The sequence below is a fragment of the Temnothorax nylanderi genome, unplaced genomic scaffold (assembly GCF_030848795.1).
Source record: "Temnothorax nylanderi isolate EJ_2023f unplaced genomic scaffold, tnyl_v1.0 TNYL_tig0239_pilon, whole genome shotgun sequence".
In the NCBI taxonomy this organism is placed as follows: domain Eukaryota; kingdom Metazoa; phylum Arthropoda; class Insecta; order Hymenoptera; family Formicidae; genus Temnothorax; species Temnothorax nylanderi.
In genome coordinates, this window is record NW_027249301.1 from 180712 (window position 1) to 197628 (window position 16917).

The window sequence follows — 16917 nt, forward strand, 5'->3', positions numbered from 1 at the left end:
TACGAATATCCTCTTCGCCTCGCGATTATACCTTATTTGACGTGAACGAAAAGAAAACCATTATCCATATAAAAAAAAACATCGTTAATGACCCCTGTATAGGGGGGTCATTAGGTCAGCAATATAGAATCGTAATTATTATCGCGGTTAATTATGAAACAGTCGTCATCGTGACGGGCGATGGATAGGCGCGGTAAGACCAGTTCCGGTCGACCTTATTAATTTTTTTTCTAAACCTCTTTTTCTTCAAAACCAGACGTCAGTGCTGACATCATCGAGTTTTGATCTAAAGCACACGCCAAGAGCCTTACTCCCTCCGGCATCGTCTCGATGGCAGCGGTAGACCGCTGGACCACTCATCTCCGCGACGGAGATCCGCATTCATCTGAATCGGCTTCTTCCACGTGACATCATTATTTAGAATGTCAAAATTCATAATAAAAAGAATCGGTGATGCGTTTCCAAGAAAGAGAAATAGAATACACAATTATACGCCTCGGCCGGCGCGGAACATCGCGCGATCAATTCTGAGACGGCGAGTTCGTCACTGTCGTACGCATCATCATTCTTTTTTAATTTCGCAGAATTGATCGGCGAGACACCTCACCTCCGGCGAAGCCAATATTTTCACGACGCGAGACACGTTCGCCAGTACAACACGATGCTCCCAACATTGGACATCGTTATTATCATTGTCGATTGTACGCGTGGGCGTGTACTCGTCCAAGGGCGAACCGTAGAACCGTAGAACCGTCGTGCTCGATTACTTAACGTCGAGAGGAAGCAATCTCGTTAAAGATGGTTTATTAAATCGCCTTAGACCGAAACATCGCGGATTGAGAAGAGGTCTCGATCGGGAAACGGCTCTACCGTCGCGTTCAATTTTTATCAATGTAAGTATACATTTGCGTATGTAAAATATAAGCCAAATCGACAATAAAATTCTTGGAATTTTGCGAAGAAAAGGACGATGACGACGACGTATCTAAATCGACATAAATCGGGCAGAAAAATGTATGCGTAAGTATATTCATATCTATACGTCAAGTGCATTTACGTGCGTCACTATTATATCGAAAAAATCTGTATGTCCCAATATTTTTGTATCTTTCAAGAACATCGACTTATTTGAAAAAGAATAAGAAGGTTATTTTTAGTGTTCTCCTTGTAAAGAATACGCTAGAGATGTTGTTCTTTCAAGCTCAACATGTTTGAGGTAGACCTGCTGAAGAGAGAGAGAGAGAGAGAGAGAGAGAGAGAGAGAGAGAGAGTGTGTTTTTTATTCATACATCTTTTTGCAATAACAATAGTTTTTTGAGAAATGTCACAATGCACGGCTGCACCTTAGCGTGTATGAGACACTCGACGCCGACGCAACGACTCGCATTCTTGGCAATCTCATTCCGTGATTCGTCGCGCTGACACATCATTGCGAAAATCTTCCCGACTATCTCGTAATCGATTTCTTAAATCAAGGCCGCGCAACGTTGCCCATAATTGCCATTCGCTGCCGAAAAATCGACGAGTCGCGGCGGGATCTGCGTCAAGATGCTCCGTCCTGAAACTACATGATTAACATCTTAACGTAACCGAGATGCCGCGATAAACATATTTCTAATAACGATATCATGCTGACAAACATTTCGACTCTGCTATTGTTCTCAAGCACGGCTTATGTCCTCTCTAAAAGTCGAAGAGTGAAATATCACTCAAAACGAGTGAAATGCAAGTGTAACAAAAAGTGAAAGATGAGATTGTTCACTTCGAGCGATTCGCCACTCTATAAGAAAGAGTCAAATTGCACTCTATAAGTTGGAGTGAAAGGCACTCTTTTCGAGTGCAATAAATCAGTGTCCATATAGGAATGAATTACGCCACTCTACAATTTTGAGTGGAAAATTTCACCTGTTAGAGTCATTTAAATTATCAGCCGATCTTTAGTGATGAGCTAGGCTTAAAGCCCGTGTCACACTATTGCGGACGCGGATTGGGATTGCAGATCACGAATCATAATCCAGCCAATCACAGACGAGCAACTCATCTGTGATTGGCTGAATTCCGATTCGCTTTAGAGTAAGATTGTAACACTCCGGTAGAGAAGCCTCTCTAAAAATTTGAGTGAAAAATTCACTCCTATCTTATGATGCCGTATTTACTCAAATTAGAGAGACCACCCTCTCTTTTGGAGTGACTATCGTAATCACTCTAATATATTAGTGGCGAAATCGCTCTACGAGATTTAAAGAGTTCGTAATGAACGAATTTCACGTATCAAATGATGCCAGGGGGCCTCGTATACAAAGCCAAACATCGATACGGGACGTAACGGAACTCTTGCCACCGTGATATCTCGTAACGTCACGCTAACGAACGCTCTAAGCGCTTTTAACGTAGCTCGACGCTCGCCGAGAGAAACGCCAGGCGGATACCTCAACCGACGAATCTGGGCGGATTTTCGGCCGTTCGGCGTCACGTTTCAGCGGCATTCCTCGCGAGGAACGTGAGAACATGCGAGAGATCGTGGACACCCCAATTCCAATCGGAGGCGCGTCGTCCGTGTGTGTTCTCGCGTCTCGTACTTACTCGTATTTCCGCGGCGGTCGATCACCCTTACCTTGCCGCCCGCGCCAACGAATAAAATCGTCACCGATCGTCACGTTTACGCGACGCCGGGAATAAGAATTAGTTCAGTCTCTCTTTTTCTCCCAGCGGAAACGTGCAAACGGGCAACGACGTCGCATCGTCGGAATCCGGAGAAATTCCCGCGTGAGATCGAGAGAGTTGTGTTTTTCATTCTCCAAAAACTCACGTAAAGACGATCGTAAAAACAGCGTCGAATACGCGCATAGCGGGCGTCGACTTTCTCCCTGATAGCGCGATTTACGTCAGCAAGTGGCACCGATGACCGGGAATCGCGCCAATAGATAGCGACCATCGATCAACAGTTCGGGGTGACTTTGACTAAACTCCGATTAGCTTATCGAGTTAATACCTGCATTATTTTAGTAATATGGATGGAATTATCAATTTTTTGCTGTTTGTCATATGGAAAAGAAGATTAGATTAGGGACGACAAATTTATATAGTTGAAAGTTTTGCTCTACAGCGAGTCCGTTAAATTAATCCACCGATCGAGTCGATCGGAGTTTGGTCCAAATCGTCTTTAGCATTAGATAAGAATTATTGAAAGGACTGGGCGAGATTAGTGAACGATATCGTAGACGCATATTCGAATGATAGTATCGGCGTGTCCGACAAACGGATTCGAAGACCGCTCTCGTGAACAGAAACCTTTTGAGCAGTCCTCTTGAAAAAATGTGGGACGGCGACCCCGAAATCGTTCGCCGTTTTACGCTTCACCGTGGCGCGCCTCGCCTCGCGCACCGCGACGGATCCGTTGAACGAGCCGGGCTCCTCCGATAGGATCTATCCTGATTCGCGTCGCGGACCGCAGCCGGAAGTGAATCAGCCGTGCGCGATCCCTCTTCTCGCTCGCGGATTCCGAAAAGCTCCGGTTCCGACCAGGTCAGACTTAGAGCCTCCGCAACAGACTCTCGTATGATAGCGTAGCGTAACGTAACGTGGATCAACGCACAAGAAACGTATCGGTTAGAGCCTCCGCACATAAACTTTCGTATGGTAACGTAACGTAGATCAACGCACAAGAAACGTATTGACGTATAACGCCGTAACCGATACGTTTCTTGTGCGTTGACCCACGTTTCGTTACACTACGTTGCCATACGAAAGTCTTGTGCGGAGGCTCTTAATCGGAAGATGGAAACGAGCTTACGTCAAGCACGAGAAATGTCGAAGCCGTTCGTGAGTCATTTGTTGCGGGCTCAATATGCAAAAACCAAACAGGGCGAGTTCGTGGGAAAGCGACCGTAGTCGAGGATCGGAATTGTTCGTTGACGCGAATTTCGCGAAAACGCGCTCGCGCTTCGTTATATTCTTACTTCTTACTCAACTTAAATAAATTTGATATTTTCTCTCGCGCTGCCCTTCGTATTTGCCGCTCGACTCGCTTGCATATCGTGATCGTAACGTTTTCATTCTACGCATGTGCATAATGAGAACGGAAAAGGTCCAGACAATGACTTTCCGTTCTTTTTTGTGTAAAACCTTTTTTTGTGTAGCTGAACTTTTGGTGTGCTTTTCGTCTTTTCTCTTTCTCTCTCCAACGTTTGATTGTAGACCTATTTCGACTAGACTCTAAATTAATTTGATCAACATGATTAATTTGATTGACGATTAACTTATTAAGAAATACGTACGTGTATTATTATTCTCCCAGACAACACAATGTCCAAAATCAGGACATAAGACGTCTTTGTAAGAATTAGAAAAAGATAAGAAGTAAATTAAACCGAGATTAAAGTTAATCCGCATTGGTAAAAATGGACAGTATTGGGAGTTTATTGTTAATCCGCTCGATCTTTCTCTCCTTATGCGAGAAAAGAACATATACAAGTCCAACAATTTTCAGCGAGATACGAAATTGTGTCGAGTGGTCCGGTCCGGGTAGAAAATCGTGAACACGTTTCCTCAAAGTGTGCACAAAAAAAAAAGAATGTTCTTGATTTGAAAATATCTTTAGTTTCAACGTGGAAATCTTGAAATGAGATTATATATTGCGTTAAACTTGCTTAAAGAAAACTTGCTTAAAGAAAACTCGCTTGAAGAAAATTTGCTTGAATGAAGTCACTATATATATAGTATATGCAACTAAGAAAAAAATATTGAAATAAAAAGTTGAAATTCTTATAAGAAGATACAGATTGTTTCATATACTATAAGCAAGATCACTACTTATAATCTTTTTAATTTTATAAGAATTTCAACTTTTTATTTCAACATTTTTTTCTGGGTTGCACTATCATTCAAGCAAGTTTCCTTCAATATAATCTCATTTCAAGATTTCCACGTTGAAACTAAAGATATTTTCAAATCAAGAATATTCTTCTCTGCGTGAAAACAATCGGCTACGACCGGGTGTTACGGAAAAAAAGGGGCCCGGATTTATTTATTTTTCAGCCTTCTCCTAAACCGCAAATCGCCAACAGCCTACGTTCCGTACGTGGCGTATACCGGGACAATCGGCAGCCGCGCTCGGGGGGAGAGAGAGCATACCGATAAAACTACACTCGTGCTCTCTCATCGCCTCAGTGTTGCGTCGCCACGGTGTATTACACGAACGCATCGCGCAGTGACGTCGCGAAGCGCAGCGCAGCGAAGCGAAACGGAGCGGAGTGAAGTTGCCTCCGTCTCGCATAGCATAGCCGAGTATTTGTGCGGCACGCAGAAGCGGTGACGTTAATGCACTCGCGCGCGCGTGCATGCGGGAGACAGAGAGAGAAAGAGTGAGAGAAGGAGGTCGGTCTGGTCGGAGCAAGAGAGGGAAGGAGAATGATGCGGCGACGCGGCAGGGGCAGGAGGGCGACACGGGAAGTGTAACGCGGCGAGCAGGATAGAGATAGAACGAGCCGAGCGAGTTTGGAGGGAAGGCGACAGCGCTAAACGGAAGTGAGAAGAAGCGAGCGGGACGGAGTGAGAGCAAATGCGACGGGTGCGAGAAGGAGGGAGCGAGGGACTGTCGTAGGTAGCCGAGTTCGGTCGGCTCGGCCAATCGGCTGCGCGCACGCTCGCGCTCGCGCGCGCCTACCGGGCGTACAGGGTGGTTTCGTGGACCGCGCGACGCCCCGCGCGTCATTCGTCGATTCGCCTCGCCTCGGCCGGCACCCGATGGAGGTTAGGTTCGCCGACGTTCGTCCGCGCTGAAGTGAAACACTCCCGGTGAACGATCCCGAGCCGAGAACGCGCGCGCGCGCGCGCGCGAGAGAGGGACACAGTCCGGACAGTGCCGGCGTCGACTCTCCGTCACGTCACGCCTGTGGTATTTCGTGCGCGCAACGCGTTCCAAACGGATAAATAATGTCGAGCAGTGTGTGTCACGCGCCCCTGCCAGCACGAATGGAAGCGTTCACCACGAGGCTCTGCCTGCGTGCGGTCGATCAGTATGAGCGGCTTCTACAGACGCACTTCAACAAGGTACGCGGCCGCCCTGCGGGTCGACACAATCCCCGGGACCCCGAATTGTCGGGGTGGGGGGGGGGGGAGTGGGAGGGGGACGGAGGAGGCCAGTCGCTCCCCGTGCCCTTTTCTCTTTCCGCGCCTCTCGCGTCGAGAATCTCCCGTTTCGCGCGAGGACGCGTCGATGGAATGCCAAGTATGAGATTAAACGCGCAAACGGCGTGCATACGCACGCAGCTGTGTCTACATGCTCTAGATTGACGTAATCAACGATAACCGGGCAGGCCACGTCGTTTAACGCGACCGGAGTAACCCGGCGTATAAAAATTCGCGAAGGACCTTCGGGATACGGGATACTTATGTCGCGCAACACCGAATCAAATCGTGTAACTATAACTACTCGGTTTTCAATGGAAGATCATTGACCCGTTGTTGTTCACGTATTTACCCCACTGGGCCTACTTCCACGATTTCATCTCGCTCGATGAGTGACCGTGTATCGTACAGGGTGTCCTGAAGGAAGACTACGTCGGCGCGATGGCCGTTTGTTAGTTAATCGAGATGACTCGACTCGTGTTTGTCTGTTAAAGCGGTTTCATCGATTCCACCGTGTGGTGGAACTAAAGTGCTCGTAATACCTTATATATTCCAGAGTAATCTATTCCTGGAACACGCGTTTTTTTAGAACGCAAGTAACGTAGATGTAGTAAACAGAAAATGCGGGAAGATGAGATGAAAAAAAAAAGGAATGCGCGCTCTGTGTCTCTGGACAGAACAGGTAGCGTACATTGAAAAAAGTGGCGATAATGGTCGCTATTTCCAACATCTGTTAATCTCTAACCGACTGTTAACCAGCTTCTATTAGGTCTGTTTGCGTTGTCTGCACTTTTTGCACTTGGAATCTTCTCTTTCTCTTTCTCCAACGCCCAATGTAGATTTATCTCGTTTTAAGTGCAGGAATTTTTAAAAATTTTAAGCAACACGAACAAATTTATTGGCTATTCTGAAAAGTTGACGGTCGGTTAGAGGTTAACAGACTTTGGAAATAGTGACCTTAAATAAAAAGTGATATTGTTACGTCCCTGATGATCCGTTTATTCGTACGTATAAGAACTCCTTGTAGAAGAATAGCTCGTCCAGAAAAATCGAGAATAAATGAAGAGGAAGATTCTTCATTTCAATATCCTTCGATTTCTATCAACCATCAGCCGTTCTTTCTTCTTTCAGATTCGAAGTTCTTTCAAAGAAATCCGTTGGGAAGTGAGGAATCTTTTTTACATATAATACACATATAATAAACAATTATTTATTTCGATCTGACTGGCCACTTCATTGAATATTAACTTATCACGATATTTCGACCATGGGGGTTGTGGTCCTTATCAAGTACTAATCTTAGGGCCGGTCTACAATCAGTCGTATATATGTCGGAGTCGGAACGTAGCCGATGGTCCAATGAGGAAAATTCGTTTCCGAAAAAGAAATTCTCTCATTGGACCATCGGCTACGTTCCGACATCCGACTCCGACATACGACTGATTGTAGACCGGCCTTAAGTCATAACGGTAAAACTATGGTTATTATACAAAATATCTAAAATATAATAAACTAAAAAAATTAAAATATAATAATATATAACAAGGTGGAATATAATAATGACTTTTAGTAAGCCACGGGCGCATTGAAAGATATTTCATCTCTTTATCGTGTATCGTAAAACCGTGCAAATAATCTTGCCGTTTTTATCAACGTTTCTACTCGACCAACGTGACGAATAATCAGGTATCTTTTCCTGCATTTAATTTGTTGATAAACATATTATGCGTGTGCATAAAATTTCTTTTTTTTTTTACCGTGAGAGAAAGAGAGAAAGAGAATAGAGAAACACGTTCGATGCAGCTGGCGCAACAGGAGGTCGCTCGAGCAGTGACGTAGGTACATCTTCGTTCTTTCCGAAGCTTTCCAACTTTCTTCGCCTCGCCGCGCTTCCTCGAATCCTCCTCGAACTAATCTCCGACCCGGATAGATCTTCGCTTCGCTTCTCGCGGTATCGCGAAAGGCGGATACCGACGATTAATCACGATGCGAAGCCTTGATACGGGAATACGCGTGAAAAATAATGATAGGTTTTCCTATTAATGACGCACGCGCGCATTACCGAGCGGCACAGTCATCATTGATGATATGTAGTGGCATTAATATTCCACGTCCACGTGCCGCGATCTCGCAGTTGGACGCAGCGCGGAGAAAACAAGAGGAAAACGGGGAGGAATATTCATAAATTCATAATTTACGGATACCACGACGAGTTCTCGAATGACACGAGACGCTTTGTCGTGTGAAATCTCTCCGCGCGTTTCGATCTCGACGGACGAGGTCGAGGGAGACCCCGAACGATCTCTCTCCGGACACTGGACAGGCAGGGATGTCCAGCGACGGGACGCGTCAGCGTGCCACTTCAGCCTGGCAGGTTGAAAGGGTTAAGCGTGTAACCTAGTTGGAGCGAGAACCCGCTCGATGATGCCTTACGATTTCGCGGAGCGATACGCGGCTGCGACAGATCGCTCGAGGCGCGCGGTTGACACAGTTTTAAGCGCGCGGATACACTTGTTACCGAGTCGCGCTGAACGGCCACGGGAGTTGGTTACGTTTTGCCGTTGGTAATAATCTCGCCGTGGTAATTTAATAACGGGAATCGAGCGCGGGCGCGAGCGGCTCGTAACGGCGCAGGTAACACGCAGGCAGATTGTCCGCGCCGGACAACATCTATTGCCCGCGCGTTGTAGTTTCGTTAACGTTAAAGCGTCGCGTTACTCGCGGCACCATTTGCCCGGCTCTATTTATCGCCACAAAAGCCATTTAGCGGCGATTCGAGGCAGGATGACCGCGAGCGTGATTGAGCCGAACGCGTGTCCGGCCGAACTTAACGGACGGAGGCTATACTTGGCGCGCGCGTTACGGCGCGGCGCCATCGTTATGCACAATTAACATTCATTTACGCTTGTTTTCCTTTCTAAAACGCAGGCGTATTCATAGTTACGCACGTAACCCGCCGTATTTTTCCAGAAACACTTTTTTCAGTCATTTTCCTTTCTGTTGTGGAGATTTTTTTATTACGAGGAGCCCGCAGAACATTTTCGCAGCGGTGAAACATTAAGCCTGTTCGTTTTCGCTGCACTTTTGAACTAGTGCAATAAGTTAGAATGAAAGAAAATATATTTGTTTCATTCTAACTTATTGCACTAATTCAGAAGTGCAGCGAAAACGAACAGGCCTATTGTAGCGATTTGTCGTCAGCTGACTGAACAATCTTGGTTGTTTGCGAAATTTTACGGTAATCTACGATGTGTGTGCATGATGCGATAAGATTATACATTTCAGTTCTAAGTATAGAAAGAAACCGCATTGTTAAAATAGCATTTTGTACTGTGCTGTACTTTTCGTTTGGTTCTATCGTGATAAAAACATTGATATAAAATTAGCGATAAAAGAACTTTCTTGCTTATCTAAATTGTAATACTGCGCGTTATAACACGAGATATAAAGAGAAGTCGACAAAGGAATTGTAATTAGAAAGAGAAATTAATGGCTCGTTGATTTAGCGCGTTGATCGAGAATGCAGGATAGAGAAAATAGACATTCGAGCTTAGCGCGGGATGTACTCATGTTCTAGTATCATTAACGAGAGATTGGTGTAGACTGTAGCGAAAAGTAACACCTTAACTGGGCAGTGTATATATTTGTATATATTTTGAAGGTGACTATCGTTTTAATTTATTATCTTGCGAAGATTATCTTGTATGTAAGACGCATTCGCAGGATGATTTGTAGAGTTGATGAGTTAATGCGATTCTCCCTAAAACCCGTATCAGACTACGGATTGGGATTGAGATAGGATTGAAATTTAATCAATGAGAATAGAGAAAACTGATCTCAAGTTTAAGTGAACTTTGCATTGATTGGTCGAATTTCAATCCAATCTCAATCCCAATCCGTAGTCTGGTACGGGCTTAAGCCCGGGTCTACAATAGACATTTTAAGCTCTAAGCCTTAAGAAATTGATCAATCACATTCGAATTTGAGGCGAATAATCGACTGTAATTGGTCAATTTCTTAGGGCTTAGGGCTTAAAACACCTATTGTAGATTCGGACTAAGGACAACTTCAACCAAGTTTCTGAATTCATCATCGATTATTATCAATTCAAAATTACTTGAAGCAAAATTTTTAGCTATACCTACGCAACTCGTTGTCTGTAATCTAATCTTTCTCGTTCCATATGTTGAACAACAAAAAGTTCAAGTTAATAAGTCTATGTTAACAGAATAGTACAGGTGTTACCTACTTGTTAAGTTAATCGCTGATTAAGTTAACTGAAATTTCCGACCGAAGACACCTTAAGACATGCGAACATTGTGCCGTGCGTGTAATGAGTATAAATTGAAAGAATTAATTCGCCATCGAGTCGGAGTCTGTGGAATCAAAATTCAAGTCCTGTGGAAAAATGTTAAATCCGCCGGTCTAAATTAAGCGAGGTATAACACAAATAGATACACACGGCGCACAACCGCATCATCGCCTCGCATTAAGAACCTCGACATTTCGATCGTCTCTCCCCCGTTCCCAGTCTCCCCCCCCCCCCTCCCGGAGCGATCGCGCACTGCGAACACGCTGAAATCGGCCCTACGGCGACAAGTGGCACGGTGCAACTCGAATAAAAGTCACTGACGTCAATAGGTAGCGTGAGACGCGATCCGTATTTATGAAACAATCGCGCCTCGAGTTCTGTTTTTTTTCTCTTTCCTTCCTTTTCCCTCCCCCCTACATCCTCCTCCCGAGAGGCACGCACGGCGACCGGCGGGTGACCGCGGCATCACGGGCGATTTTTTGTCCGTTCTTTTTTTGTCAACTTCGTAATGAGATCCGCCGATAATTCGCGACATTTATCTGGTTACGTGTAAGTCAATAATACGTTCCCGCGATCCATCAAACGTCCAATTAACAACTAATCAGTTCGCCGTCGCCCGCAATCGCAGAGACATGAGATGAGATGCGAGCCAATAATCGAGGCCGAAATCACGGTCGAATTATCATGCGCGTGGACCTTGCCGCGCGGAGATTAAAATGAATGGTGTATCGCGATATCGAATATTCACGTCGAAAAGCGCGGTAACGCGACTTAACGCGAATAATAATAAACAGCCTTCGCGCACCGCGCGCGCGCGAGCGCGCAGGCTTGTCAACTTTCAGCGTAACGAGATAACTCGGATCATCTTGTTGTGATCGAAGATCGTCTCAAATTTATTGATTCCCGCTTCAGTGGCGAGGTCGATCCGGTCGGATGCAATCTCGTCGTATCGAGTCCCCCCCCGGTTCCGGACGACTGAAATTTCGAGGCGGCGCGCCCTATAGCGTAACACATTTGTCCCGGTTGGATTAAATTCTTAGTAGGCCTCTCTGGTTGCAGCCCTCGAGCAAGGAGCAAACGCAATTGAGCAGTCATGATTCGATGGGCAACAAGGACCACCGTCGACAGAAAGATGGGCCCGGCAGCAGCAGTAGCAGCACTTACAGCGCCTTCCGTCAATGGCGACGGAGCACTTCGATGGGCTCTCGCAGCAACCGATCCAGCAGCGCTGGCTCCAGATCATCCAGCTCGCTCGCCAAATTGCCCAACGATCCGGCCACCATACGAAAAATGGAACAATTCCCCCTGGTCCTGTCCGACGCGACGATGCCGGACGAGGATCTCTCCTTGAAATTCCTCGCCCTGGTACGTGTATTTATATTCATACCTAGCTAGTCCGTAACACACACGTGTTCGCTCGTTTTCCAAAAAACCATTTTACCTGATTTTACGTCATCTTTCATGTTCCAGAATGCTCTGGATCTGACAGCGCCAGCCAGCGACGTACTCTTAAAGAACCGACTAAAGTCCTGGTTTCAACTATCGGGCCACCCGGACGGCTTTGCACCCGCCGGTCCTGGCACCGTCTGGAAGAGGAAGACCGGTGGCGCTGAAAATACGGAGCGCATTGTTTATGAGACCCTGAGCAAGGAGGAAGCGTTGCGGGATTGCATTCCGAGGTTTGCTTGAAAATCCTTTCGTTTTTTTATGGCGACGTAAGTAGGTAGGATAGACCACAGGACTAAACTTTTGTTGCTCCTCGCAGATATTACCGGGAGGTTGAGTACAAGGGCGACACGTTTATCGAGCTGCAGGATCTGCTCTTCGGTTTCAACGACCCGCACGTGATGGATATCAAGATGGGCACGCGGACTTTCCTCGAGTCCGAGGTGTCCAAGACCACCGCTAGGCCAGACCTCTATCAGAAAATGATTGCCGTCGATCCGGACGCACCGACCCAGCTGGAGCACGAGCAACGCGCCGTGACTAAATTACGGTACATGCAGTTCCGCGAGCAGCAGAGCTCGACCTGCAGCCATGGTTTTCGCATCGAGGCGATGAAGCTGCCGGGTGCACCGCCGATCACCGATCTCAAAAAGGTCAAGTCGCATTCGGAGGTGCTCGACATCATAAGACAATTTCTCAGCAAGCGCGAGGACACTCGTCAAAAGATCCTCGCGCGCCTCAAGAGTCTACGAATTAAAATTGAGGAGTCGAAATATTTTGAAACTCACGAGGTACGATACGTCACTTGTTTCTGCCGATTGTCATAAGGTTTATTTTGTACATCTATTTGTTCAAACTCATTATTTTATTTTTCAGGTAATCGGCAGTAGTATTTTCATGATTTTCGACAGCGAAAAGGTGGGCGTTTGGCTAATAGATTTCGCGAAAACGCGGGAGGTGCCGGACGGACGAAAGCTCACGCACAGGCGTCCTTGGGAGGAGGGCAACCACGAAGAGGGTTTCTTATATGGATTTGACAACTTAATTTCAACCATAGGAGAAGTCCGCCTTTCTCCATAAACATTTTCAATGCTCGCGTGACGAAATTCAGGAGACTTTTCTACTCTACAAAACGTCGTTTACTCATGCACATGTAACGAGTGAAAAAAGTATTCGTATTCCATCGTTTATAAACGATTTTTAATTAATGTAAGTGCGCCAGTATCACCGGATCACCGAGAAGTGGAGTTTATCACGATGAGTAAAGTGAGTAATGTGCTGACCGCCAAAAAGTGGTATACCCGTTTCGCTCACTTTTGCTCACCTTCTGGTCTTATCGCAAGTCCAACGTATTCATCGTCATTATTTATGTCGCCGATATGTATATTTAACGTGGAAGACTGCTTTCTATTGCATTTTACGCGCATTTTTGTAAGAGACGTATCTCCAAACGAAATTCGCAACATATTACTCTGTGTACAAACGCGTAATGTACAAAAATAGCTTTTAAGTTAGCGATAAGTAACCTAACGTGCTGAGCTAAACGAAACTTATTTATGAGAAGTGCTTACGTCGAATAATAATAATGTTCTTACTTTTTTTAAAGAGTACTTGTCTCGAGTTGCTTCGTGTTTGAACTTGTAGGAATAAATAAATAATCTTCATATATAATTGTATCCAGAGACTTGTTTTATTCATTTTAAGCAATATGAATCATGGAAGGGCCTAAACTTGAGAAGGAATTTGGTATTTAGAATAATTATGATTCTATAAGATTTAATAAACGACTGAAAAACTATTCGATGCAAAAAGTCACGGTCGATTTGCCAATATCACATTAAATATTTGTCGAAAGTTTTTTTTGGCTTTCAATTCTGTTTTCTAAAGAGACATTTAGAAGACAGATAATATGCTTTTTGTATAATTCAGCGATTATTTAAATGAGAATTTCGTAAAAATTCATTTTTTTCGTATCTTATCTCTACCTGTAGCTCTCGTGCCACTGAATATATTACATTAAAATATCTTCAATTTTATTCCGCGATTTACGATGACCATCAGTCGTTTATCGAACATTATGGAAGGTTTCGTTTGCGTCACTTTTTTGGTCGATTTGGATATAAACAAGGGAAAAATTAAAAAAAAAACACGTAATAAATACATGAAAGAAAGATAGCGAGGTATAACAAGGTGTTTAAAATCAATCAATCGTTATCGCTTATTAGATTCATCGGAGCCTACTCCGAGACCTTTAATCGGATCAAAATCATGTTGATCTATCTCATCAGATATCGTGTGACAAAATCATCGGCATCCGTAACGAGTTATGTAGTCAGATCCAAAAGTTCCTCTTTTTTCAATATATTTTTTCGAACGACGAATTAATTTTTTTGTACTATACTAAAAAGATATCTTGAATTTTTGTCGTTAAAATGATTTAACACTGCGGAGATCATTTCCTCATTACCCTGCAGCACGCATGTCTAAGAGATGTTGTAGAGACGTCTTTAAGATGTCTAAAAAATGTCTTAAAGATGTATTTATAGTTCCAATTTAGGCCATATAGTGATAATTTTTCATCTTTCAAGCCCAATTTGCGTAAACAAAATTTACCAATAATAATTTAATTTTTAATTTATCTCAGTTTTTTCATATTCTTGAGCCGGAAACTTTTGGATTTATCTTATTACACACGTAAGTCGAGCATCTCGTGTCGTCGTCGCGTGTATTGTGTACATACATACATGCGTGGACAGGCGAACGGCACGGCAGAGAGAGCGCGCTTTTAAAAACAAACAACGCGAAAATTGGCGACCGTGCGAGGCGAAGCAGAGATGGAACGAGCCGCGTTCCGTGCGTTCAGGTGCGTGTCCAGGCGCGTGGAACGCAGCCGGGTGTCGCTCTAAACGCCCATGTGCTCCAATCTCGGCTCGTGTCCTTTCGCTCGTGTGGTTCGTGTGCCACGAACGCCCGCGTTCCCGTCGACATCTTCACGGACCTTCGAGCAGACGATCCGTCGTCACCGTTGTCGTTTTTCACGATTTTCGACAAATCGCACACGTGATCGAACGTCGATTCGAATAAACGTCGCCGCTCGAATTTTTCTGGGGTAAACTCGCTAAGGTATCTCAACCAAGGAACCTCGTCGCCACAGGTAAAAAACGTGGGACACGCCAATTTCTCGCGATCGACGACATCGTGGCTCACTCTCCGCGAGATCGTCAACCATGGCGACTTCCCAGGATCTGGAGGACGATTGGACCATGCTCTGCCACGACCTCAACAGCTGGACGTACAACGGTGAGGCATAGCGCGGGCATTTCTATATGTATTAATTATAGCGGTACCTCTCGGACGGTACGCTCGTAAGACGAGGCTCTCGGCGAGACGGCTGATTATCGAAACATTGTACGAGAAGCCGCGAGTATATATTACGACATTTGTTACGAAAGCGGCTCGTGACATTTCGGGCTCCGACGAGACTGTCGACGAGAGTAGATCGGCTTCCGCATGTCTATTTAAACCGTTTCAAGTGTCCAATGTTCGCGAAAACACAGCTCTCGAGGGTTAACTGTCCGTTCCCCTGATAACGCTGCTGGTATTCCAGCTGCTCTTTTCCGAGAGTCGCGCAACAGCGAGCCGTCGTAAGTCGTAAGTAAGTCTCGTAACGGGGAAAAAATTGTGGGAAGGCGCGCAGGAATTTGCCGGACGGATCGACCGTTAATGCCCGCCGGGGACCCGCGCGGCGGAAACTTTCTTTTCGATTCATAGAGGAAGATGTACAGTCATTTCGCAGCGCGAAACTTGGCGCCGCGGATACGGCAACGCATCGCTAAAAAAAAAGATTCCCTTTTTACTTTTTGCGCGAGCAAGACGCCGTGTCGTACGTGGGAAAGGACTTGAACGATCGTAATCGCGCCCGGTCGAAGTCTTGTTTATTACACACGCGCGTATAATCCGACGCAACGCCTTACGCCGCGCGCGCCCACGCCGCGGCGCCGTGCCGTTTGGCGCGTGGACACGTCGTTCGATTACACACTTTCCTCGTTAAATTATGCCGGCATGGCATGCGCGCGCGATTACGTAAAACGCGGTCTGCACGCTTCGTCTAAACGCCGCGATCCTCCCGCATTGCATCGGCGCGTTATCGTCCGGCAAAAGTGAAAACGCTTGTAAAAACTAAATGCCATTTAAGATAAAACTTTAGGTGACACAAATATATAATATAGCTAGACAATGTAAAGTAAAAAGCTATTCGACAATTAATAATTTTCGGTTTTAATGAAATAAAAATTTATTTTCATGTTGAACAGGGTTTTATCAAGAGATGCTGTCGCGTCTCGCACTAAATTTACTTTTTATAAAATACATTTTTTCATAATTATTATACCCAAACAGCCAAGTCTGTCGAAAGCAGATCTTACCAAGTATCTGCTATAAATTTTGTCGGCAGAAAGACTACAGATTTGATGCCGGTTCTGATATATCACGTAATGTCGGCAGATCGCCAACAGAAGTATAACAGAGTCTGCTAACATAATATCAGACAGCAGATTATCGGTTATAGATATCGAGCGGATCCTGCTGGAACTGTTCAGGCTCTGCGCGATTTCTGCTGGCGTTAGCAAATTCTGCTGGCAGAACATAAGCTAAATGCGGACGCAGTTAATTGTCTGTTGACATGTCTGATCAAATCTTTTACCAATCTGCTGACAGACTGCTATCATTTTGCTTATATTTTTAGGAAAATTCTACCATGAAGTACGCGATAAGATGAACACAAAACTCTTTGGGTGCATGAACAATGCGTTGGTTAAAGTCTTGGCCGCTCGCGAGAATAATCACCGCGAGAGCTCGCGTTTGCGGAAGCATTTCTTAACACGCGAAATACGTCCGCGCGATCCGCTTTTCCCTCGGCGGAATCCGAATGATTCGCGCGACGCGACGCTCCCGGCGAGTTTTCGCGCTGCGATTGCGAACGAGTTATCGAGTCGCGTAATTGGCAGATCGAGTGACAGCGATCGACCCGC

At 45.3% G+C, this 16917-nt stretch overlaps 2 protein-coding genes across 5 annotated transcripts in view; both read left to right on the forward strand.

The window, feature by feature from the left end:
• Positions 1-659: 659 nt before the first annotated feature.
• On the forward strand, positions 660-13563 carry Ip3k1 (inositol-trisphosphate 3-kinase-like protein). 4 transcript variants are annotated; one of them, XM_071718191.1, is made up of 5 exons: positions 660-893; positions 11501-11806; positions 11912-12120; positions 12207-12678; positions 12764-13563. In XM_071718191.1, exons 2-5 carry the CDS (start codon positions 11543-11545, stop codon positions 12965-12967), a joined length of 1149 nt encoding a protein of 382 aa, XP_071574292.1. In that variant the 5' UTR covers positions 660-893; positions 11501-11542; the 3' UTR covers positions 12968-13563. The 4 variants fall into 4 exon arrangements, with proteins under 4 accessions (XP_071574292.1, XP_071574291.1, XP_071574290.1 ...); XM_071718190.1 differs by lacking the exon at positions 660-893 and adding an exon at positions 5108-6051 and having other exon boundaries at positions 11485-11806; XM_071718189.1 differs by lacking the exon at positions 660-893 and adding an exon at positions 5116-6051.
• Positions 13564-15074: 1511 nt separating this feature from the next.
• Centrocortin (uncharacterized) overlaps positions 15075-16917 on the forward strand; it is a 31933-nt gene continuing 30090 nt past the window's right edge. The window contains exon 1 of the mRNA XM_071718209.1: positions 15075-15187. Coding sequence (XP_071574310.1) covers positions 15115-15187 — 73 coding nt within the window. The 5' untranslated portion in view covers positions 15075-15114. The remainder of the gene's footprint in view (positions 15188-16917) is intronic.

Excerpts from the sequence above, each read along its gene's own strand:
- Ip3k1 (XM_071718189.1), top strand. The coding sequence starts at position 5,935 with ATGTCGAGCAGTGTGTGTCACGCGCCCCTGCCAGCACGAATGGAAGCG. Across the intron at positions 11,807-11,911 it reads CCTTGAAATTCCTCGCCCTG|AATGCTCTGGATCTGACAGC; the intron begins GTACGTGTATTT and ends TTCATGTTCCAG. Across the intron at positions 12,679-12,763 it reads AATATTTTGAAACTCACGAG|GTAATCGGCAGTAGTATTTT; the intron begins GTACGATACGTC and ends TTTATTTTTCAG.